General features: G+C 41.0%; 1 protein-coding gene across 1 annotated transcript; it reads right to left on the bottom strand.

The window, feature by feature from the left end:
• Positions 1-776: 776 nt before the first annotated feature.
• On the bottom strand, positions 777-26,481 carry LOC311108748 (tyrosine-protein kinase FRK-like). The gene is made up of 8 exons (XM_084151485.1): positions 25,808-26,481; positions 22,582-22,703; positions 16,570-16,733; positions 15,360-15,528; positions 8,386-8,544; positions 2,977-3,158; positions 2,604-2,769; positions 777-2,265 (listed from the first exon to the last, which is right to left on the bottom strand). The coding sequence occupies exons 1-8, from the start codon at positions 26,182-26,184 to the stop codon at positions 2,057-2,059; spliced, it is 1,548 nt and encodes a 515-aa protein (XP_084007611.1). The 5' UTR covers positions 26,185-26,481; the 3' UTR covers positions 777-2,056.

Genomic DNA, 26,481 nt, shown 5'->3' with positions numbered 1-26,481 from the left:
TGTATTTTTGTTTTAGATTCCGTCTCTCACAGTTGAAGTGTACCGATGATAAAAATTACAGACCTCTACATGCTTTGTAAGTAGGAAAACCTGCAAAATCGATACTTGTTCTCCCCACTGTATATATATATATATATATATATATATATATATATATATATCCCACCTGCTGTAACTATATGATACCATAACATGGTATTCATTTAAAAAGCCATATGAATATCATACAGTTTCACAAACAGCAATCTATGGAACAGGATATTCATGAGGAGTCAGAGGTCACAGGGGTCACTGTGGCAATGACAGCGCATGTGTCCCAAATGGCACCATATTCCCTATATAGTGCACTACTTTTGACCAGAGCCTGTACACTATATAGGGAATAAGGTGCCATTTGGAATGCACACAGCATCTATGAGGCTTCCGGCAGCCCTAATTTTTATGCAGGGCACACACACACACACACACACACACACACGGGTGACAGCTTTGATCAAATTAATATATACAAACTGGGATTTCAGCATAAACGCCGTTAGGACTACCGGAAACCTGTTATATTATGGAGAGCTATTTAGTATTCTTTAATGGCTTGGTTTAGTTATAGCTAGGTTAACAAATAACTAATGTGCCATCTTTAAACTGATTTCATATCATAGCAAGGCAATGGCAGAGTTATGAACAGTTCTAAGCCCTAGGAGAATGTTAGCACCATCATGTGGTCAGTATGGTAAATTACACGAGGAATCAGGTTGAAATGACCATCGCTTTGGATTAGAACTTTAAAACAATTTATTAGACAACAGAAATTATCACAGAGGATTCAGTGACCCTTGACCAAATCAGTTGGCAACATATGTTATCAAATAATTCTAAATGATTATTAACAAAATAAAGAAAGCTTTTCAGAACAAGGGATGGCACACAATGATGTTACTGTATATTCATAGTATTAAGTAGACTCACCACAGATTAATAAAAATGAAATGGCTATACTTAAATTATTATGCATCAAACATGACATTAAATTAATCTTACAATGAACAAAATGAAGGAAATAATTTCATTTTTCTGATCAAGTGTACACTTTCACACAGATTACGACCAATTATTAGACATTTTTTAAAACATTGCAAAAAATGATCAGAACAAGCCATAACAAACAAGCACTTGTACAATTCCGGTCTCATCAAATAAGTGCAGTGTCAAAACAGTCAATGATCCATAAATCCAATTCTGTCCAGTCAGAATCATATCTACTATTTATGTGAATATATTCTAACTACATCATCCTCTCATTCCTAGGTGTGTGTATTGATGCGTGTTCAGTGATAATAGACCACTCACCATGCTTCAGAGAACTCAAATGCTTCTTAGTGAACATGACTCAAGCACATCTTTACAGGAGACTCCTGATGAATACTTGGCAGCCAACCAGTGTAGTGGAAGAATGCCTGCTATACAGAGTGAACACAGAACCGGTTCACCTGGCTTGATAGCTCAGTCAGGCTCACCTGAGAACAGCAGTTGTTATGCAAGCCTAACCAGGCCATGGACAGGGTTTTGACTTCGTCAAGTGTGTCTAGTGAGTTTAGCTGGATATGAGATGTCACTCTCAGTATAACCCATATAAAAAGTGCATTAAGTTGGCAAACAAATCACAACTAGTGAGAGTGTCAAACAGTTACAATAGAGGATTCCCCATCGTAGTCACGACAACGATATACGAGCAGCCAAATAAAACCTCCACATACAATATTTTCTTATCAAACCGTTTGTTGTCACACGTGTTCGACAGCATAATATAATCCTAATAAATAGATATCCAACCATAATGTGATCAGGAAGTGGATGGTTCAACTGTGGTAAAATCAATAGTAACTGTATTCTAGATACTAATTGTTGGAGTATGAAATGGCATTTATCTTAGGCATATGATTATATTACCTGTGACAGTGGACATACTGTACATTCCTCTGCTGACTCTTTCTACGAGTATGAGCAGAGCATCATTGAACACTCTAAACAATACAACACAGTACAGTGTAGTACAGTACTAGTAACGGTTGGCGTCATCATAAGCGGTCACATCCAGGTCAAAGAATTCCTCCAGCTTCCACTGCAGGGTTTCGAAGGTCGGTCTGTCACTCTCATTCTCCTTCCAGCAGTCAGACATGATCTCATACATCACCTTGGGACATTGTGGAGGGCTGGGCATCCTGTAACCAGTGAGCACACGTTGGACCACCTGGTAGTTGGTCATGGCTGGAACAGTAACAGAAGGGATAATTATTATGATACTGATGTAACATAGTAACACAATGAAACCTAGGCCATGTAAAAACATACACTAGTACTGCTACAGTACATGTTGGATCAGTCTAGGCTGGATACACTCTCTTGACAATCAACTGCAATGGCTGGTTGCATGTAAGTTGTACCAGGTGATGAACGGGTGCCAGATGTATTTTTAACTGTTAACCAGAGGTCACGCTCCTCACTCACAACATTCCATGGTAGTAAATTACAGGATTAACACTGACTGACTGATTTAATAAGCTTTCCTAACAAGGGATGAATATGTTATTATGAATAGGTCTTACTTGGATAGGGCATCTGACCGAAGGTCATGATTTCATACAGCAGAATGCCGAAGGACCACACGTCAGACTTGATGGTGAACTTGCTGCCATGGATGGCTTCAGGGGCGGTCCATTTCACAGGGAACTTAGTGCCCTCTTTGGCTTCATACACATTCTCACTCTCCATCTAAAATGGCAAATAAATATGAACATATGAATCTTCACTGGGCTTTAAAGAGTAGAATTAATCATTTGTGGACTTACTACAGTTTAGTGTCATGTCTTCGAAAGAGAGAACTTGAGACTGGTCTTGAGTAACATCTTAGTGCTGAAAGACATAACCAGTCTCAAGTTCCTCTTCTTGTTTTTCTTAGAAAAAGAAAGAGATTCCCACCATGAAGACTCTGGCGAGGCCAAAGTCAGCCACCTTGCAGACATTGTTCTCTCCCACCAGAACGTTGCGAGCTGCCAGGTCTCTGTGGATGTAGTTCTGCTGCTCCAGGTAGGCCATCCCAGAAGCCACCTGGGCAGCAATCTCTATCTGCTCCGAGATGCCAAGCATCACACCCATGTCCTCTGTGGAAGAGGGAAGGAAAGGACCAGGATGAGAAAAAGATGAGTGCTATAGTAAAATGGTATAGTACAATGTCTATATGTTTTTGACCTGAATAACAAACAAACATTCAACGTAATGTGTGCATGCAAAAGTATGACCATGCGATTCCTTGTAAATATTTCCGAAGTTCCCAAAAAATGTGTTAGTAAATGTCTGAATGTGTGTGCGACTTTGAGTCAAGACTTTGCCAGTGTGTAAGGGCATCTGGTGAAATATGGGGGATGCAATGCAGACGGTCTCAGGGCCACCAACATCAATTTCACATGACCGCCTCAATAGGTGACCATCACTCTGACAGGCAATGTTACTGCATCTTTCACGCAATGGCACAGCACGTCATGCGAGTGGACATCAGATAATCTTAGTAGCAATGCAACTGGTAAATATAGATGGAATTCAATGCACTCGTTTAGAGCAATGATGAAATGCACGTGATTACGTAGCAATAGTGTTAGACACCATTAGAATCACAATCATGCTAAACCACAAAGGTAACCATTTTGTGGTGTAGCATAGCTAAAGGAGAGGAGATGACACAATGCAGGTTGCTTGGATAATCTCCTTCCCATTTTACACGTCGCTAGTCCATGGCATCCCTTTTGTGTGGCCGTAATGCACCTTTAAAAAATCCATGCCGTTTGCGGCCAGTGACCGTTATGCCCTTCTCCCTGAGAGCTGCGCGCTCCATCACGTGATCGGGACTTTCTCACAGGCTACAAGTGAACACAGACACATCGGGGACGCAACTGCGTGCGTCCTTATCAAATTCCAAGGTGCATATTGAAGATATTGGAAGAACTGTCCACATTTACTTTTCGTCAGCCAACAAGATGAGTAGGCCTAACAAACAGCAAAAGCACTAGCCTATATCAATCTACTATCCCCCATATTACAAAGGTCGACCTATTCTCTTCTGTGCGAGAAATAAATATTCCAAACATAGTCTGGGACAGTTGTGGGATGCGATAGATCCCAAATTAATACAACCACTAGCATAAAAAAAAAATTGTATGCAATGTGGCTGACGCAACAGATCAGAACGTTTAGCTTAAAATGCTGATACACTATTAGGCTATTTCTTCACATTCTAAGCGCAGCAATACGCACATGGTAGTAAGCTATAAGCGCAAATGTTCCATTAGCGGGAAAACACCATTATCAATAGTGACCGCAAATGTGATTATACATGTAATGCTTTTATTTTAAAAGGTGCATTTTCATGGTGAAAATGATCTTCCCCAAACTTGAAACTCATGCTCTGCTTATGTATGCCAGTTTGGCTCTACACCCCTTGTAAAGCGGATTAATGTGCTTAATTTTAAGAAGTTATTTGGCCACTTTAGTTGTGGTACAAACCTTATTAAAACATATAGGCCTATGGGCTAGGCTACATGAGGTGTGCGACTATGATTCGGAAGAAGAAGAAAAAAAGGGCATTGTTTCTTATGCTGGGCATCATTCACAACTGATAATATAGAATTCACAAGTGATAGGCTAATATTGTCACCCATCAGACTATTCTTGATTTAATATTGTCTTTACATACAGTGGGGGAAAAAAGTATTTAGTCAGCCACCAATTGTGCAAGTTCTCCCACTTAAAAAGATGAGGCCTGTAATTTTCATCATAGGTACACGTCAACTATGACAGACAAAATGAGAAGAAAAAAATCCATAAGATCACATTGTAGGATTTTTAATGAATTTATTTGCAAATTATGGTGGAAAATAAGTACTTGGTCAATAACAAAAGTTTCTCAATACTTTGTTATATACCCTTTGTTGGCAATGACACAGGTCAAACGTTTTCTGTAAGTCTTCACACGGTTTTCACACACTGTTGCTGGTATTTTGGCCCATTCCTCCATGCAGATCTCCTCTAGAGCAGTGATGTTTTGGGGCTGTCGCTGGGCAACACGGACTTTCAACTCCCTCCAAAGATTTTCTATGGGGTTGAGATCTGGAGACTGGCTAGGCCACTCCAGGACCTTGAAATGCTTCTTACGAAGCCACTCCTTCGTTGCCCGGGCGGTGTGTTTGGGATCATTGTCATGCTGAAAGACCCAGCCACGTTTCATTTTCAATGCCCTTGCTGATGGAAGGAGGTTTTCACTCAAAATCTCACGATACATGGCCCCATTCATTCTTTCCTTTACACGGATCAGTCGTCCTGGTCCCTTTGCAGAAAAACAGCCCCAAAGCATGATGTTTCCACCCCCATGCTTCACAGTAGGTATGGTGTTCTTTGGATGCAACTCAGCATTCTTTGTCCTCCAAACACGACGAGTTGAGTTTTTACCAAAAAGTTCTATTTTGGTTTCATCTGACCATATGACATTCTCCCAATCCTCTTCTGGATCATCCAAATGCACTCTAGCAAACTTCAGACGGGCCTGGACATGTACTGGATTAAGCAGGGGGACACGTCTGGCACTGCAGGATTTGAGTCCCTGGCGGCGTAGTGTGTTACTGATGGTAGGCTTTGTTACTTTGGTCCCAGCTCTCTGCTGGTCATTCACTAGGTCCCCCCGTGTGGTTCTGGGATTTTTGCTCACCGTTCTTGTGATCATTTTGACCCCACGGGGTGAGATCTTGCGTGGAGCCCCAGATCGAGGGAGATTATCAGTGGTCTTGTATGTCTTAAATTTCCTAATAATTGCTCCCACAGTTGATTTCTTCAAACCAAGCTGCTTACCTATTGCAGATTCAGTCTTCCCAGCCTGGTGCAGGTCTACAATTTTGTTTCTGGTGTCCTTTGACAGCTCTTTGGTCTTGGCCATAGTGGAGTTTGGAGTGTGACTGTTTGAGGTTGTGGACAGGTGTCTTTTATACTGATAACAAGTTCAAACAGGTGCCATTAATACAGGTAACGAGTGGAGGACAGAGGAGCCTCTTAAAGAAGAAGTTACAGGTCTGTGAGAGCCAGAAATCTTGCTTTTTTGTAGGTGACCAAATCCTTATTTTCCACCATAATTTGCAAATAAATTCATTAAAAATCCTACAATGTGATTTTCAGGATTTTTTTTCTCAATTTGTCTGTCATAGTTGACGTGTACCTATGATGAAAATTACAGGCCTCTCTCATCTTTTTAAGTGGGAGAACTTGCACAATTGGTGGCTGACTAAATACTTTTTTCCCCCCACTGTATACTAAATTATACACTGTGTGCACAACTATTAGGCAAGTCAGTATTTTGACCATTTCATAATTATTATGCATATTTCCCAACACCAAGCTGTATAAACTGGAATGCTTATTGGATTTAAGCATATCAGGTGATGTGTATTTGTGTAATGAGGGAGGGTGTGGCCTAAGGAGATCAACACCTTATATCAAGGTGTGTGTAATTATTAGGCAGCTTCTTTTCCTCAGGCAAAATGGGCAAAAAAAGAGATTTACTGACTCTGAAAAGTCAAAAATTGTCTTTGAGGGATGCAGCACTCTTGATATTGCTAAGCTATTGGGGCGTGTTTGTAGAATACACTTTCTTCAAGCAGTGGTACAGGAAAAAGTCTGCATCTTTCAAGAAGACCCATGATTTTTATGCAGGAAAATGCTCCATCGCATGCATCGAGGTACTCCACTGCGTGGCTTGCCAGTAAAGGCCTTAAAGATGAAAGAATAATGACATGGCCTGACCTAAACCCTATTGAGAACTTGTGGTCCCTTCTTAAACGGTCGACTTACGGTGAAGGAAAACAGTACACCTCTCTGACCAGTGTCTGGGAGGCTGTGGTTGCTGCTGCACAAAAACTTGATCGTAAACAGATCAAGAAACTGAGACTCCATGGATGGAAGGCGTATGACTGTTATTGAAAAGAAGGGATGCCTATATTGGTCACAGATTTATTTTTTTTATGTCAGAAATGTTTTTGTAAATGTTGAGTTGTTTGTTTATTATTCTCACTTTAACAGATGAAAATAAACAAGTGAGATGGGGAACTTTTCGTTTTTCATTTAGTTGCATAATAATTCTGCACACTAATAGTTGCCCAATAATTGTGCACACATAGATATTCTCCAAAGAAAGCCAAAACATCACTTTTACTTTCTTAAATATTCAGGTTTGAGGTTTATTAACATTTTGGATTGACCGAGCACTGTAGTTGTTCAATAATACAATTAATCCTCAAACATAATTGTGCACACAGTGTATATGTGTGAAATTTGTTTTGATTTAGAATGGACCATTATCATGCACCTGTCTCGAAACAGGGGCAGCGGAAAAAATAAATGTAATCTATGCACTTAAATAGCGAATGGAGGACGCTTTTCCCATAGTTAATTTTCATGCCAGCCAGGTAGGCTATACTCCTGTTATAAAGTGAAGCAATGTGCTTAATATTAGGAAAGTTGAGAAATAAATATAGTAGGCCGAGGTTCTCTCGCGCAATTGCATAGCCTATTGAAATATTGCGCAACATGAGCTCATGGACTCTCATGAAGTGTTTGATTAGATTTTCGAAAACATTAGCATTGATGTCAGAGTGATTAGAGGGACAATAGAGTGCCGAGTACCAGGCAGTTAGCAAGTTTGGTAGGCTACTAATGACCATCAGCAGCATCAGAGCTTGGGGAAGCCTAATTACCGTGACTAAACGGTCACGTGGAATTTGATTGCCTTCATGACTCGTGACCGCCGGTGTGGCGGTAATACGGTCACCGCAACAGCCCTACTCATGGATACCATTTGTATGTCTCTGTGTCGATTATGAAGGAAGTTAGAGGTAGTTTTGTGAGCCAATGCTAACTAGCGTTAGCAAAATGACTGGAAGTCTATGGGTATTTACTAGTATGCTAGCAGATACCCATAGACTTCCAGTCATTGCACTAACGCTAGTTAGCAACTTCTTTAAAAACGCAGATACATACAAATGGTATCCACAAGTTCATCTGACTCCGGGGAAGTAGATAAAGGGCCACATTGCCAAAATCCTGAAGTATCCCTATAAGAGGGAGCAAATTTTTTATTTATTTTTAACTTGTTGCCAAACTTTCACTTCATATCAAACTTTCCCCTAATACACATCAACATGTTATACAAGTTAAACTTCTGCACCTTATTTCAACTATTGCTACAGTAGGCACATTGAGATGGTGTTCTAATCTAAACATCCCATTAAAAAGGAAGGTGCAGAGGTCTTGTACGTGGGTAGGTTATAATGCAATACAACAGTGTGTTCTTACTCTGGAGGTACTCCAGCAGACTGCCATTCTTCATGAGCTCTGTGATGATGTAGATGGGTTCCTCCACAGTACACACAGCGTAGAGCTGGATCAGTTTGGGGTGCCGGAGTTTCTTCATGATCTGGGCCTCCTGTAGGAAGTCCTTAGCGTCCATGGAGCCTAGGAGAATAACATGTACATGTTGAGTTGTAATGCACACTAACACCAGCTGGAATTGTATTTTACCTGCACTGTGACAGAGACATTGTTTAAATAGATACAGTGCCTTCAGAAAGTATTCATACCCCTTGACTTATTCCACATTTTGTTGCGTTACAGCCTGAATTCCAAAAATGGATTAAATTGATTTTTTGGACATATCTAATTTACATAAGTACTCAAGCCCCTGAGTCAATGCATGTTATAATCCAATTACAGCTGTGAGTCTTTCTGGGTAAGTCTCTTAAGAGCTTTCCACACCTGGATTGTGCAACATTTGCCCATTAATCTTTACCAAATTGGATGTTAATCATTGCTAGACAACTATTTTCAGGTCTTGCCATATATTATCAAGTAGATTTTGCCAGAGCTTAGCTCTATTCCGTTAATTTTTTATCCAGAAAAACTCCCTAGTCCTTAACGATTACAAGCATACCCACAACACGATGCAGCCGCCACTATGCTTGAAAATATGGAGAGTAGTACTCAATAATGGGTTGTATTGGATTTGCCCCAAACTTAACACTTTGTATTCAAGACAAAAAGTTAATTGCTTTGCCACATTTTTTGCAGCATTACCTTAGTGCCTTGTTGCAAACAGGTGCATATTTTAGAATATTTTTTATTCTGTACAGGCTTCCTTCTTTTCACTCTGTCAATTAAGTTAGTATTGTGAAGTAACTACAATGACGTTGATTCATCCTCAGTTTCCTACTATGACAGCCATGAAACTATGTAACTGTTTTAAAGTCACAATTAGCCTCATGGTGAAATCCCTGAGTGGTTTCCTTCCTCTCCGGCAACTGAGTTAGGAAGGCCGGCTGTATCTTTGTAGTTACTGGGTGTATTGATACACCATACAAAGTGTAATTAATAACTTCACCATTCTCAAAGGGATATTCAGTGTCTGCTTTTTCCTACCCATCTACCAATATGTGCCCTTTGCGAGGCATTGGAAAACCTCCTTGGTCTTTTTGGTTTTAAATTCACTGCTCGACTGAGGGACCTTACAGACACTGTATGTGTGGGGTACAGAGATGCGGTAGTCATTGTCTCCTGAGTGGCGCAGTGGTCTAAGGCACTGCATCGCAGTGCTAGCTGTGCCACTAGAGATCCTGGTTCGAATCCAGGCTCTGTCGTAGCCGGCCGTGACCGGGAGACCCATGGGGCGGCGCGCAATTGGCCTAGCGTCGTCCAGGGTAGGGGAGGGAATGGCCGGCAGGGATGTAGCTCAGTTGATAGAGCATGGCGTTTGCAACGCCAGGGTTGTGGGTTCGATTCCCACAGGGGGTATGAAAAATAATAATAATAATGTAAGTCGCTCTGGATAAGAGCGTCTGCTAAATGACGTAAATGTAATTCAAAATTCATATTAAACACTATTATTTCACACAGAGTGAGTCCATGCAACTTATTATGTGACTTTAGCACATTTTTACTCCTGAACTTATTAAGGCTTGCCATAATAACTGACTCAAGACATTTCAGCTTTTCATTTGTAATACATTTGTAAATATAAAAAAACATAATTCCACATTGATGTTATGGGGTAGGCCAGTGACCCAAAAAAATCTACATGTAATACATACATTCAGGCTGTAACAACAAAATGTGGAAAAAGTCAAGGGGTGTGAATACTTTCTAAAGGCACTGTGTATGTATGCATGTACAGTTGAAGTCGGAAGTTTACATACACTTAGGTAGCAGTCATTAAAACTCGTTTTTCAACCACTCCACAAATGTCTTGTTAACAAACTATAGTTTTGGCAAGTCGGTTAGGACATCTACTTTGTGCATGACACAAGTAATTTTTCCAACAATTGTTTACAGACAGATTATTTCACTTATCAGAAGTTTAAATACACCAAGTTGACTGTACCTTTAAACAGCTTGGAAAATTCCAGAAAATGATGTCATGGCTTTAGAAGATTCTAATAGGCTAATTGACATAATTTGAGTCAATTTGAGGTGTACCTGTGGATGTATTTCAAGGCCTACCTTCAAACTCAGTGCCTCTTTGCTTGACATCATGGGAAAATCAAAAGAAATCACCCAAGACCTCAGAAAAAAAATTTATAGACCTCCACAAGTCTGGTTCATCCTTGGGAGCAATTTCCAAACGCCTGAAGGTACCACGTTCATCTGTACAAACAATAGTATGCAAGTATAAACATCATGGGACCACGCAGCCGTCATACCGCTCAGGAAGGAGACGCGTTCTGTCTCCTAGAGATGAACGTACTTTGATGCGATAAGTGCAAATCAATCCCAGAACAACAGCAAAGGACCTTGTGAAGATGCTGGAGGAAACAGGTACGAAAGTATCTATATCCACAGTAAAACAAGTCCTATATCGACATAACCTGAAAGGCCGCTCAGCAAGGAAGAAGCCACTGTTCCAAAACCGCCGGAAAAAGGCCAGACTACGGTCTGCAACTGCACATGGGGACAAAGATCATACTTTTTGGAGAAATGTCCTCTGGTCTGATGAAACAAAAATATAACTGTTTGGCCATAATGACCATCGTTATGTTTGGAGGAAAAAGGGGAGTGGCTTGCAAGCCGAAGAACACCATCCCAACCGTGAACCACGGGGGTGGAAGCATCATACTGTGGGGGTGCTTTGCTGCAGGAGGGACTGGTGCACTTCACAAAATAGATGGCATTATGAGGAAGGAAAATTATGTGGATATATTGAAGCAACATCTCAAGACATCAGTCAGGAAGTTAAAGCATGGTCGCAAATGGGTCTTCCAAATGGACAATGACCCCAAGCATACTTCCAAAGTTGTGGCAAAATGGCTTAAGGACAACAAAGTCAAGGTATTGGAGTGGCCATCACAAAGCCCTGACCTCAATCCTATAGAGAACTTGTGGGCAGAACTGAAAAAGCGTTTGCGAGCAAGGAGGCCTACAAACCTGACTCAGTTACACCAGCTCTGTCAGGAGGAAGGGGCCAAAATTCACCCAACTTATTGTGGGAAGCTTGTGGAAGGCTACCCGAAACATTTGACCCAAGTTAAACAATTTAAAAGCAATGCTACCAAATACTAATTGAGTGTATGTAAACTTCTGACCCACTGGGAATGTGATGAAAGAAATAAAAGCTGAAATAAATCACTCTACTATTATTCTGACATTTCACATTCTTAAAATAAAGTGGTGATCCTAACTGACCTAAGACAGGGAATTTTTACTAGGATTAACTGTATGTACAGTTGAAGTCAGAAGTTTACATACACCTTAGCCAATTACATTTAAACTCAGTTTTTCACAATTCCTGACATTTAATCCTAGTAAGAATTCCCTGTTTTAGGTCAGTTAGGATCACCACTTTATTTTATATATATATATATATATATATATATATATATATATATATATATATATATATATATATATATATATATATATATATATACACACATACATATATACACTGCTCAAAAAAATTAAAGGGAACACTTAAACAACACAATGTAACTCCAAGTCAATCACACTTCTGTGAAATCAAACTGTCTACTTAGGAAGCAACTCTGACAATAAATGTCACATGCTGTTGTGCAAATGGAATAGACAACAGGTGGAAATTATAGGCAATTAACAAGACACCCCCAATAAAGGACTAGTTTTGCAGGTGGTGACCACAGACCACTTCTCAGTTCCTATGCTTCCTGGCTGATGTTTTGGTCACTTTTGAATGCTGGCGGTGCTTTCACTCTAGTGGTAGCATGAGACGGAGTCTACAACCCACACAAGTGGCTCAGGTAGTGCAGCTCATCCAGGATGGCACATCAATGCGAGCTGTGGCAAGAAGGTTTGCTGTGTCTGTCAGCGTAGTGTCCAGAGCATGGAGGCGCTACCAAGAGACAGGCCAGTACATCAGGAGACGTGGAGGAGGCCGTAGGAGGGCAACAACCCAGCAGCAGGACTGCTACCTCCGCCTTTGTGCAAGGAGGAGCAGGAGGAGCACTGCCAGAGCCCTGCAAAATGACCTCCAGCAGGCCACAAATGTGCATGTGTCTGCTCAAACGATCAGAAACAGACTCCATGAGGGTGGTATGAGGGCCCGACGTCCACAGGTGGGGGTTGTGCTTACAGCCCAACACCGTGCAGGACGTTTGGCATTTGCCAGAGAACACCAAGATTGGCAAATTCGCCACTGGCGCCATGTGCTCTTCACAGATGAAAGCAGGTTCACACTGAGCACGTGACAGACGTGACAGAGTCTGGAGACGCCGTGGAGAACGTTCTGCTGCCTGCAACATCCTCCAGCATGACCGGTTTGGCGGTGGGTCAGTCATGGTGTGGGGTGGCTCCATGTGCTCGCCAGAGGTAGCCTGACTGCCATTAGGTACCGAGATGAGATCCTCAGACCCCTTGTGAGACCATATGCTGGTGCGGTTGGCCCTGGGTTCCTCCTAATGCAAGACAATGCTAGACCTCATGTGGCTGGAGTGTGTCAGCAGTTCCTGCAAGAGGAAGGCATTGATGCTATGGACTGGCCCGCCCATTCCCCAGACCTGAATCCAATTGAGCACATCTGGGACATCATGTCTCGCTCCATCCACCAACGCCACGTTGCACAACAGACTGTCCAGGAGTTGGCGGATGCTTTAGTCCAGGTCTGGGAGGAGATCCCTCAGGAGACCATCCGCCACCTCATCAGGAGCATGCCCAGGCGTTGTAGGGAGGTCATACAGGCACATGGAGGCCACACACACTACTGAGCCTCATTTTGACTTGTTTTAAGGACATTACATCAAAGTTGGATCAGCCTGTAGTGTGGTTTTCCACTTTAATTTTGAGGGTGACTCCAAATCCAGACCTCCATGGGTTGATACATTTGATTTCCATTGATAATTTTTGTGTGATTTTGTTGTCAGCACATTCAACTATGTAAAGAAAAAAGTATTTAATAAGATTATTTCATTCATTCAGATCTAGGATGTGTTATTTTAGTGTTCCCTTTATTTTTTTGAGCAGTATATATATATATATATATATATATATATATATAAATATACACACACAGTGGGGAAAAAAGTATTTAGTCAGCCACCAATTGTGCAAGTTCTCCCACTTAAAAAGATGAGAGAGGCCTGTAATTTTCATCATAGGTACACGTCAACTATGACAGACAAAATGAGAAAAAAAATCCAGAAAATCACATTGTAGGATTTTTAATGAATTTATTTGCAAATTATGGTGGAAAATAAGTATTTGGTCAATAACAAAAGTTTCTCAATACTTTGTTATATACCCTTTGTTGGCAATGACACAGGTCAAACGTTTTCTGTAAGTCTTCACAAGGTTTTCAAACACTGGTGCTGGTATTTTGGCCCATTCCTCCATGCAGATCTCCTCTAGAGCAGTGATGTTTTGGGGCTGTCGCTGGGCAACACAGACTTTCAACTCCCTCCAAAGATTTTCTATGTGGTTGAGATCTGGAGACTGGCTAGGCCACTCCAGGACCTTGAAATGCTTCTTACGATGCCACTCCTTCGTTGCCCGGGCGGTGTGTTTGGGATCATTGTCATGCTGAAAGACCCAGCCACGTTTCATCTTCAATGCCCTTGCTGATGGAAGGAGGTTTTCACTCAAAATCTCACGATACATGGCCCCATTCATTCTTTCCTTTACACGGATCAGTCGTCCTGGTCCCCTTTGCAGAAAAACAGCCCCAAAGCATGATGTTTCCACCCCCATGCTTCACAGTAGGTATGGTGTTCTTTGGATGCAACTCAGCATTCTTTGTCCTCCAAACACGACGAGTTGAGTTTTTACCCAAAAGTTCTATTTTGGTTTCATCTGACCATATGACATTCTCCCAATCCTCTTCTGGATCATCCAAATGCACTCTAGCAAACTTCAGATGGGCCTGGACATATACTGGCTTAAGCAGGGGGACATGTCTGGCACTGCAGGATTTGAGTCCCTGGCGGCGTAGTGTGTTACTGATGGTAGGCTTTGTTACTTTGGTCCCAGCTCTCTGCAGGTCATTCACTAGGTCCCCCCGTGTGGTTCTGGGATTTTTGCTCACCGTTCTTGTGATCATTTTGACCCCACGGGGTGAGATCTTGCGTGGAGCCCCAGATCGAGGGAGATTATCAGTGGTCTTGTATGTCTTCCATTTCCTAATAATTGCTCCCACAGTTGATTTCTTCAAACCAAGCTGCTTACCTATTGCAGATTCAGTCTTCCCAGCCTGGTGCAGGTCTACAATTTTGTTTCTGGTGTCCTTTGACAGCTCTTTGGTCTTGGCCATAGTGGAGTTTGGAGTGTGACTGTTTGAGGTTGTGGACAGGTGTCTTTTATACTGATAACAAGTTCAAACAGGTGCCATTAATACAGGTAACGAGTGGAGGACAGAGGAGCCTCTTAAAGAAGAAGTTACAGGTCTGTGAGAGCCAGAAATCTTGCTTGTTTGTAGGTGACCAAATACTTATTTTCCACCATAATTTGCAAATAAATTCATAAAAAATTCTACAATGTGATTTTCTGGATTTTTTTTCCTCAATTTGTCTGTTATAGTTGACGTGTACCTATGATGAAAATTACAGGCCTCTCTCATCGTTTTAAGTTGGAGAACTTCACAATTGGTGGCTGACTAAATACTTCCCCCCCCCACTGTCTGTGTGTGTGTGTGTGTGTGTGTGTGTGTGTGTGTGTGTATATATATATATATATATATATATATAGAAGAAAATCATGGATTTGAAATAAAGTGATTTTCTGGGTTTGAATCCAGTGTTTGTGCGAAACAGGCTATTTACCATGTTTCAGGGTCTTCACTGCTACTGCAGTGGTATCGTTCCAGATGCCTTCATAGACTTCTCCAAATTGTCCAGCGCCCAGTTTATTCAGCAGTTTGACAGACGTCCGGTCAATCTCCCAGTGGTCGGCTGTGTTGTAGGACAGACCGTGGGTTTGAGGAGCCTCCGTCTGACAGGAGAGAGATACAACATTAACAGACCATAAGAAGAGCCAGAATAGACCTGACAAACTGTCCTCTCCATATTTCAGGAAAACCACATTACTGTTGTTCTATTGTCCTTTGTGAACAGTTTATTAGGTACACCACATTCACGACTGAGTCAAGTGGCCTGCTGTATAAAGCAGGCAGACGGGCATCGAGGCATTCAGTTACTGTTCGATTGAACATTAGAAACTGGCAAAATGAGTTCCTGAGCGTGATATGATCGTCGGTGCCAGGCGGGCCGGATCCAATATCTCAAAGCCGGCCTGGGATTTCCGCGCACCACAGTGTCTAGGGTTTACCGATAATGGTGTGACAAACAAAAAACATCCACAAAAAGAAAAAGAATGCCGCAGTACAACAGTGGTGTGCAGAACAGCATCTCGGGACGCACAACTCGTCAATCCTTGTCAAGGATCGGCTATTGCAACAGACAACCAACACCGGGCTCTACTACTATCAGCTAAAAACAAGAAGAACCGGTTCCAGTGGGCACGCAATCACCAACACTTGACAATTGAGGAATGTAAAAATATTGCCTGGAACATGACAGCGAGTTCAGTTTACTTGAGTAGCCTGCGCAGCCCACAGACCTCAACCCAATAAAGGATCTTTGGGAGGAAATGGAACGGGGTGTTCGCAGCATGAATGTACCACTGTCCAATCTACTGCAACTGTGTGATGCTATCGCATCAGCATGGACCTGTGGAACGTTTCCAACACCTAGTAGAATGCCCGAAGAATTCAGGCTGTTCTGGAGGCAAAGTGGGGTCCGACCCAGTACTAGATGGGTGTACCTAATCAACTGGCCAGTGAGTGTACATGGTTGACACTGAAAATTATCAGGCTAATGCATTAGGCCCAATATTTGAAGAGGGTTTCTGTCAACTAGATATCTTTATCAAATTTGCCAGACAATGTTTTGGTTCATGAATTCAGATCAAAAGGGTCACTAAACAAATATGCTTTATCACAATCACATGATTGTTAACAAAGAATGTAAATACCTTTTTACATGGTTCAAGCAGACGCACACAGAGACCATCCTCCAGTTTTGAATAGTGTTCCACTAACTCCCTCAGAGTCAGAAAGCTCCTGGACCTTGACACATAGTAGCCTCCAGTGTCCAGCTTCCTTACTTTGTAGTGCTTCACTTTGTCCCTGTCCAATACTGAAAGATACATCCAAAAGCATAAGGGCACAATACTGAAACGAGAGAATGATGACAGTAAAATCAACCATGACCATGCAAATCTGTACCGAATTGTAAATGAATGGGGAAAGTACCATTTTGAAATCTGTGCACAGTACATGGCCATTATGACATAAATTACTTATCCCTGGGCTGCCCACATTAAAACATTATTTTGGGTGATTTGACTGAACTTACGTATTTTGTCTAGACATTCAAACATTACATAATTAATGTACTATTATAAACAGTGATGGGGAAAACATTAAATAGACAGTTACATGTCGCAATATTATTATTGGACTATATTATATAGATACTTTGACTCCAAGTATCAATCTGTATAAAATATATACGTAGCGTTAGTCTGCTGTACCTGTGCCAAAACTCTGGTATTTTTCATCCTATATCTTTTTTTCCATCTTTTTAAATAGTGAGCCAACATGTTTTCAGCACTTTTATTTCCATGATCAAAACTCATTTTCTCATACTCCCTCGTCTCATTACAGCAGACAGTGCCTTCAGAAAGTATTCACACCCCTTCACATTTTCCACATTTTGTTGTGTTACAGCCTGAATTTAAAAATTGATTAACTAGATTTTGTTGGGTGGGGGGGTCACTGACCTATACACAATACCCCATAATGTCAATGTTGAATTCTTTTTTAAATGTTTACAAATTAATAAAAAATGAAAAGCTGAAATGTCTTCAAACAATAAGTATTCAACCCCTTTGTTATAGCAAGCGTAAATGAGTTCAGAAGTAACATTTTGCTTAACAAGTCACATAACAAGTTGCATGGACTCACTGTGCAATAATAGTGCTTAACATGATTTTCAAATGACTACCTCATCTCTGTATTCCACACAGAATTATCTGTAAGGTCCCTCAGTCGAGCAGTGAATTTTAAACACAGATTCAACCACAAAGACCAGAGAGGTTTTCCAATGCCTCACAAAGAAGGGCACCCATTGGTAGATGGATCAAAAATTAATAATAATAAAAAATAATAATACAGATCCACGCGTCCTTCCCAACTCTGTTGCCGGATAGGAAGGAAACCGCTCAGGGATTTCACAATGGGCCAATGGTACCTTTAAAACAGTTACAGAGATTCATGGCTGTGATAGCAGAACATTGAGGATGGATCAACAACACTGTAGTTACTTCACAACAGTAACCTAATTGACAGAGTGAAAAGAAGGAAGCCTGTACAGAATACAAATATTCTAAAACATGCATCCTGTTTGCAACCAAGGCACTAAAGTAATACTGCAACAAATGTGACACAGCAATTAACTTTTGGCCCTGAATACAAAGTGTTATGTTTGCGGCATGTCCAATACAACACATTACTGAGTACCACTCTCCATATTTTCAAGCATAGTGGTGACTGCATCATGTTATGGGTATGCTTGTACACGTTAAGGACTTTCAGGATAAAAAAAAAAGAAACGGAATGGAGGTAAGCACAGGCAAAATCCTCGAGGAAAACCTGGTTCAGTCTGCTTTCCACCAGACACTGGGAGAGGAATTCACCTTTCAGCAGGACAATAACCTAAAAAACAAGGCCAAATCTACACTGGAGTTGTTTACCAAGAAGACAGTGAATGTTCCTGAGTGGCAGAGTTACAGTTTTGACTTAAATCTACTTGAAAATCTATGGCTAGACCTGAAAATGGTTGTCAATGATTAACAATAAATTTGACAGAGCTTGAAGAATTTTGAAAAGATTAATGTGCAAATGTTGCACAATCCAGGTGTGGAAAGCTCTTAGAGATTTACCTAGAAAGACTCATCGCTCCCAACGGTGATTCTACAAAGTATTCACTAAGGGATGTGAATACCTACGTTAAATGAGATATTTCTGTATTTCATTTTAAATAAATGTAAAACAAATCCTAAAAACATGTTTTCACTTTGTCATTATGGTTTATTGTATGTAAATGGTGAGAGAAAAAACAAACAATTTAATCAATTTGGAAATCAGGCTGTAACAACAAAATGTGGAATAAGTCAAGGGGTATGAATACTTTCTGAAGGCTCTGTAGTGAGCAATGTTTGGAACATCAAATCGCAATATACACTACCAGTCAAAAGTTTGGACACACCTACTCATTCAAGGGTTTTTCTTTATTTTTACATTATAGAATAATAGTGAAGACATCAAAACTATGAAATAACACATATGGAATCATGTATGAGATTTTTCAAATAGCCACCCTTTGCCTTGATGACAGCTTTGCACACACTTGGCATTCTCTCAACCAGCTTCTCCTGGAATGCTTTTCCAACATTCTTGAAGGAGTTTCCACATAAGCTGAGCACTTGTTGGCTGCTTTTCCTTCACTCTGTGGTCCGACTCATCCAAAACAATCTCAATTGGGTTGAGGTCAGGGGATTGTGGAGGCAAGGTCATCTGATGCAGCACTCCATCACTCTCCTTCTTGGTAAAATATCCCTTACACAGCCTGGAGGTGTGTTGGGCCATTGTCCTGTTGAAAAACAAATCATAGTCCCACTAAGCCCAAACCAGATGGGATGGTGTATCGCTGCAGAATACTGTGGTAGCCATGCTGGTTAAGTGTGCCTTGAATTCTAAATAAATCACAGACAGTGTTACCAGCAAAGCACCCCCACACCATAACACCTCCTCCTCCATGCTTTATGGTGGGAAATACACATGCGGAGATCATCCGTTCACCCACACCGCGTCTCACAAAGACACAGCGGTTGGAGCCAAATATACACCGGTCTAATGTCCATTGCTCGTGTTTCTTGGCCCAAACAGGTCTCATCTTCTTATTGGTGTCCTTTAGTAGTGGTTTCTTTGCAGCAATTCGACCATGAAGGCCTGATTCACACAGTCCCCTCAGAACAGTTTGATGTTGAGATGTGTCTGTTACTTGAACTCTGTGAAGCATTTATTTGGGCTACAATTTAAGAGGCTGGTAACTCTAATGAACTTATCCTCTGCAGCAGAGGTGACTCTGGATCTTCCTTTCCTGTGGTGCTTCTCATGAGAGCCAGTTTCATCACAGCGCTTGATGGTTTTTGCAACTGAAGTTGAAGAAACTTTCAAAGTTCTTGACATTTTCCGGATTGACTGACCTTCATGTCTTAAAGTAATGATGGGACTGTCGTTTCTCTTTGCTTATTTGAGCTGTTCTTGCCATAATATGGACTTGGTCTTTTACCAAATAGGGCTATCTTCTGTATACCACCCCCCCTTGTCACAGCACAACTGATTGGCTCAAATGCATTAAGAAGATAAGAAAATCCACAAATTAACTTTTAAGAAGGCACACCTGTTAATTGAAATGCATTCCAGGTGACTACCTCATGAAGCTGGTTGAGAGAATGCCAAGGGTGTGAAAAGCTGTCATCAAGGCAAAGGGTGGCTATTTGAACAATCTCAAATATAAAATATATTTTGATTTGTTTAACACTTTTTTGGTTACTACATGATTCCATATGTGTTATTTCATAGTTTTGATGTCTTCACTATTATTCTACAATGTAGAAAATAGTAAAAATAAAGAAAAACCCTTGAATGAGTAGGTGTGTCCAAACTTTTGACTGGTACTGTATATATAAATCAATCAATTTGGGAGAATCGCAATACATATCGTATCGGCACCTAAGTGTCGCCCCTGGCAATTCCCAGCCCAAATTATATTATGTACAGTACGGAGGTAGATAGCAACACAATTCTACTTTCCTGTAATCAGGTTGCTATAATATTATTGCTTCTGTGGAGACTAAGTTCACAGCCAACTGTTCATGTATAAACAAGGGACTTTTTCCTTCAGGCTGACAGGGTACGGCCAGCCAGACTCATGTGAGAGCAGAGGTCTATTTTTTTAACTTTAAGACCTTGAACCTTCAATCACTTCAGTGGACTATGAGAAACTGTGATCTACACAGAGCAAAGTGGGGATTGTTCAGGAATGAGGAAACGGCTTGTGTTTTTTGTGCATCGAGTTCCCTTCTCATACCAGTAACACACGGAAATAGATTGATCACAATAAAACCACAAAATACATTCCTGAACAATAAAGCTACAGTGGAAAAAAAAAAGTATTTAGTCAGCCACCAATTGTGCAAGTTCTCCCACTTAAAAAGATGAGAGAGGCCTGTAATTTTCATCATAGGTACACGTCAACTATGACAGACAAATTGAGAGAAAAAAAATCTTGAAAATCACATTGTAGGATTTTTAATGAATTTATTTGCAAATTATGGTGGAAAATAAGTATTTGGTCACCTACAAACAAGCAAGATTTCTGGCTCTCACAGACCTGTAACTTCTTCTTTAAGAGGCTCCTCTGTCCTCCACTCGTTACCTGTATTAATGGCACCTGTTTGAACTTGTTATGAGTATAAAAGACACCTGTCCACAACCTCAAACAGTCACACTCCAAACTCCACTATGGCCAAGACCAAAGAGCTGTCAAAGGACACCAGAAACAAAATTGTAGACCTGCACCAGGCTGGGAAGACTGAATCTGCAATAGGTAAGCAGCTTGGTTTGAAGAAATCAATTGTGGGAGCAATTATTAGGAAATGGAAGACATACAAGACCACTGATAATCTCCCTCGATCTGGGGCTCCACGCAAGATCTCACCCCGTGGGGTCAAAATGATCACAAGAACGGTGAGCAAAAATCCCAGAACCACACGGGGGGACCTAGTGAATGACCTGCAGAGAGCTGGGACCAAAGTAACAAAGCCTACCATCAGTAACACACTACGCCGCCAGGGACTCAAATCCTGCAGTGCCAGACGTGTCCCCCTGCTTAAGCCAGTACATGACCAGGCCCGTCTGAAGTTTGCTAGAGTGCATTTGGATGATCCAGAAGAGGATTGGGAGAATGTCATATGGTCAGATGAAACCAAAATAGAACTTTTTGGTAAAAACTCAACTCGTCGTGTTTGGAGGACAAAGAATGCTGAGTTGCATTCAAAGAACACCATACCTACTGTGAAGCATGGGGGTGGAAACATCATGCTTTGGGGCTGTTTTTCTGCAAAGGGACCAGGACGACTGATCCGTCTAAAGGAAAGAATGAATGGGGCCATGTATCGTGAGATTTTGAGTGAAAACCTCCTTCCATCAGCAAGGGCATTGAAGATGAAATGTGGCTGGGTCTTTCAGCATGACAATGATACCAAACACACCGCCCGGGCAACGAAGGAGTGGCTTCGTAAGAAGCATTTCAAGGACCTGGAGTGGCCTAGCCAGTCTCCAGATCTCAACCCCATAGAAAATCTTTGAAGGGAGTTGAAAGTCTGTGTTGCCCAGCAACAGCCCCAAAACATCACTGCTCTAGAGGAGATCTGCATGGAGGAATGGGCCAAAATACCAGCAACAGTGTGTGAAAACCGTGTGAAGACTTACAGAAAACGTTTGACCTGTGTCATTGCCAACAAAGGGTACATAACAAAGTATTGAGAAACTTTTGTTATTGACCAAATACTTATTTTCCACCATAATTTGCAAATAATTTCATTAAAATTCCTACAATGTGATTTTCTGGATTTTTTTTCCCTCATTTTGTCTGTCATAGTTGACGTGTACCTATGATGAAAATTACAGGCCTCTCTCATCTTTTTAAGTGGGAGAACTTGCACAATTGGTGGCTGACTAAATACTTTTTTCCCCACTGTAAGTCACAAAAAATAGACAAACATTACAAAGTAATTCTAAACCTGATACCAGCATTGTGAGTATATTGATCGGTGTACATCTTTGGTAGTATATTTGGTGTGACCTATAGTCTCTTGCAGATGTGACAAGTTCAAGAACATGACGCTGAGATTTACCTGAGAGTGAGAGCTCTCCTTTCTGACTCTCACAGTGTCTGATGAGGAAGGCTCCATGCTGGTTCCCCTCAGACAGAAGCAGCTTCTCAGCATCCAGTCTCTTGGTGTCTGCAAAGTACCATCTGTATAGCAGAACAGGGGAAACAACTCAACAACAGCATCATCATAGATATTCACTGTCACTGCACACTGACATGTAGTTGGTGGGTAGCTACATTAAGGTGAACAGCTTAGGGTTTTTACCATTACAGACCAATGAGTCGTTTCATGTCATTTTAGCAAGCCATGACCCCCCCCCCCCCCCCGCCCCCCTGCCGCCTCAATGTTAAAGGGATAGTTCACACAAATTCCAAAATTACATTGGTTTCCTTACCCTGTAAGCAGTCTATGGACAAAGTATGACAGCAACCCATGCTTTGGTTTTGTTTACCTGGCACCTATATTAGCATTGACATGCTTCATATCCAAATCATCTATAAGTAACATCATTGAGTTACACAATCAAGTTTTAGATACTTTAGGATGATGAAGTGTGAACATGCTAATATTAGGTGCCATTGACTTGGATGTGCCACAAATGCTAAAATGTTAGCATTTGAAACAGTGGCCAACAAAACCAAAGCATGGGTTGCTGTCATAACTTGTGGATAGACTGGAAACCAATGTAATTTTGTAATTTGGGTGAACTATCCCTTTAACATTGGGGGGGCGCTTCAGAACAATCTGAGATGGTAGGGGTCTTCAAACTTTATTTAACCTAATAGCAGAAACAGCCCCATCTAGTGGTCAGAAGCTGTTAATTTCAGGATGTAGGATGGGACATAAACATAACTTAAATTACTAATTTCACTGAAAGAAAAAAAAGCTCATTCACTGGGAATACATTACATTGGAAGAAGAAACAATACTCCGAGCCGCAGCTCCATACTACTTGTCAGACACAGAGAACTGATACTATATACTCGTTGAGGTGGGATTGGCGTGGGGTGTGGGAGGTCCGTGGGTGGCTTGTGACCATTCCTTTGGATTCCTCATGTATAACTCATCGTTAGAAAAAGGTTTGGTCAAAATGGGATGTAAGGTACTACATTTATTGAACATTATATGAATCCTATAAATTAAAATGGCCAATGTGGATGTAATCAATCAGCTTAAAGGCCCAGTCCTGTCAAAACTGTGACTTTCCTGTGTTATATATATATATATATATATATTTCCACACTATGGAGGTTGGAATAATACTGCGAAATTGATGATTATGCTCTTTCTTGTGTAAGAGCTGTTTGAAAAGACTGCCTGAAATTTCAGCCCGTTTTGGTGGGAGGGAGTTTTGGCCTGCCTGGTGACATCACCAGGCGGTAAATTAGTTAATAGATCAATAAGAAAGAAAGTTCCATACCTCTTCCAATAAGCTAGTTTTCAGTTTTCCCCTCCCCATCAGACAGTCCTAGCAAGATTATTGGTTGAGAAATTGCTCTTTGCTAAAACAATTTACAATATGAATTGGAACAATCACAGTAAGGTACTTCATTGTTACCCAGAAATGATTTGATATTGAGATAAAAACGGCTGTATTGGACCCCAATATGATTGATACCGAACTCTACTCTATCCATCCGCTAATCAAGTTAAATCAGGTTACGTACACTGTATATGAGCCACTCTCTGTGATACTTCAGTGAAACTACTCCTGATTACCAAGACAAAAACCTCTCAAGAATTTTTCCAGTCAGAGACCGTGAAGAAAACTGGAAAAACGTGACCGCAGCTGAACGGAAAGCAGTTTCATGGGGAAGATCAACAGGATAAGACGACATCATGGGTGAGTACTGACGTCGTTCAGCCAAGAGTATTGATGTCGTTCAAAAGATGGACCCCTAATTTCCATAAGAAACATTTTGCTTAGAATTTTTTAGTCTCAAAGGCATTGATAAATTGAGGAATAGGATATGGTAAGACACATTATTTTCCTCTTGAAAAGCTCATTTAGTTATGAATGGTACCTGTTCCATTCTTCCAAAGCGTCAACAAAACATTGACCTTGACCAAGAAACCCACAGAGTGTTTGGTTTCGACAAAGTGACGTTTTACTCTCTGTCATGTCATGCCAAGTGCAATTGCCTTGCTAAACCAGTTTCTTTCTGTATTTAGCAGGTACATTTGTATGGTGTTTTGATGCTACACACAGTTGTAGACACAGCTACATGTACAATTAATATTTTTAGGGTTGGACCGCTGCATTCTACAGATGTATTTTCCTCTGTGATCTGGGGAATGATTAACTATTATTATCGTTTGTACTTCCTGGTCATTGACAATCATTAACCAGTTTGACCAACCACTTAGGTCTACACACATGCAACGGCACCAATAGTGTGGCATTTGCCTATTGATCAAATCTGTTTTCAATATCTAAAGTAGGCCTGCATTAAACTAAACTAGTGCTTTGCCATTTTCAAAACAATGACATTACTGTAGCCTATGTCAACAGTTGGTTAGTCGTGTATCATGTGTTTGTTAGAGAGCAGTCACCCAAATCTGAGGCCTCATCTAAAACTAGATTATATGAATCCATAAAGCACCAACATCATTGACTCATCATATTCCACTACGGCGTAAAATGTGTAATTCTGGCCTTAGCAATTCTTTCAATTGGCATAATAAACACACACCAGAATGTACCAAGGCTATCTAGATTCTAGAACATGCTCATTCTCATAAACTGTGAATGTATGCAAATATTTGCCAAATCCATCTTGGAATGGTCCCGTGGTCTAAGGGATAACAACAGGTCAGTTATGATGGTTAATCAAATAACCACAACAGAAGCTGCACCTCTAGGATAGTGTCCCCTTCTAAAATTATGGTAACGTGATCAGTGGGTTCAGGGGTAAATAAGCCGCTCTGGGACATGCATCTAGTCTGTGTGGGAGTCTATGGCAATACTGTTTTTACTCTGGCCACAAGTAACCCAATATCCATGATAAGTAAAGGTTATTTAGTGATGTAGACAGAATTTGAATAGGCTACCCTATAATTGAAGAATGATCAAATGTACTTTTCTGTAGCCTATTCAGTTGTCTTCACTTCGTTGAATGAAGCCACAGAAACACCATCATTCTTCAAACTTTACCTGTTGCTGCTCTAGTATAACTACTACAGCATGTCAACCATTTCAACAGAATAATTCATCCAGGGTATCATTTTGTGAATGTAGGCTACTTACGGCTCAGCATCAAGACTCTCCACAGGTGCCACATAATTGGCTGGAATGTAACCTTTCTTGGCAGCTGAAATTCCAGTGAGCGCTTTTGCGTACCACCAATCGCCAGCACTTTTTTCCAAAGCTTCTAACTTGTCCCCAGTATTGAAGCTCAAGTCCTCCTCCGTTCGGGCGGTATAATCATAGAGAGCGATATAAACGTATCCCGGGTTCTCAGGGGGTATAGGTGGCAAAGCCCTGTTTTTGGGATCCTTCGCGTGATCATTTATAATCACCACGATTTCTCTCTTTTCAGTCCCAGACTCTGAATCTGACGGTGGTTTATTAAAACACGGGAAAACAGTCTGACAACACAAAAAGCACTTTTCTCGAATTTCCATTGTGAAGACTCCCGGGTAATCGCACTAAATCATTTTGTGATAAAATAAAATGTAAAAGTTCCCTTTTAGCGCTCATATTCCATTGCGGTTAGAATGAATTTTTCACATCATGGATTGGATCCTAGAAAGTTTGACTCGTTCCCCAAACACTTGTCAAACCTGGTCTTTGGACTGGAATACAATTTAGAGCACAGAAACACACACTAGCAGTAAAATAAATTGATTTATTGCCGGAGGCCGAGTCAGTGTTTCCTGGTTACTTTTATGTCTCGTTCACCTGGTTCTCGAATATGGTGT

The sequence above is a fragment of the Coregonus lavaretus genome (assembly GCF_964263955.1).
Source record: "Coregonus lavaretus genome assembly, chromosome: 33".
NCBI lineage: Eukaryota > Metazoa > Chordata > Actinopteri > Salmoniformes > Salmonidae > Coregonus > Coregonus lavaretus.
The sequence above is the reverse complement of the archived record's forward strand: the minus strand, read 5'-3'. Positions and strand labels throughout refer to the sequence as shown.

Bases quoted from the DNA above. Each gene is read 5' to 3' on its own strand.
- LOC311108748 (XM_084151485.1), bottom strand. From the start codon at position 26,184: ATGGAAATTCGAGAAAAGTGCTTTTTGTGTTGTCAGACTGTTTTCCCG. The intron at 8,545-15,359 runs GTAAATAGCCTG...TTATTCTCCTAG, and splicing joins AGTGAAGACCCTGAAACATG to GCTCCATGGACGCTAAGGAC. The intron at 2,266-2,603 runs GTAAGACCTATT...TTACTGTTCCAG, and splicing joins CGGTCAGATGCCCTATCCAA to CCATGACCAACTACCAGGTG.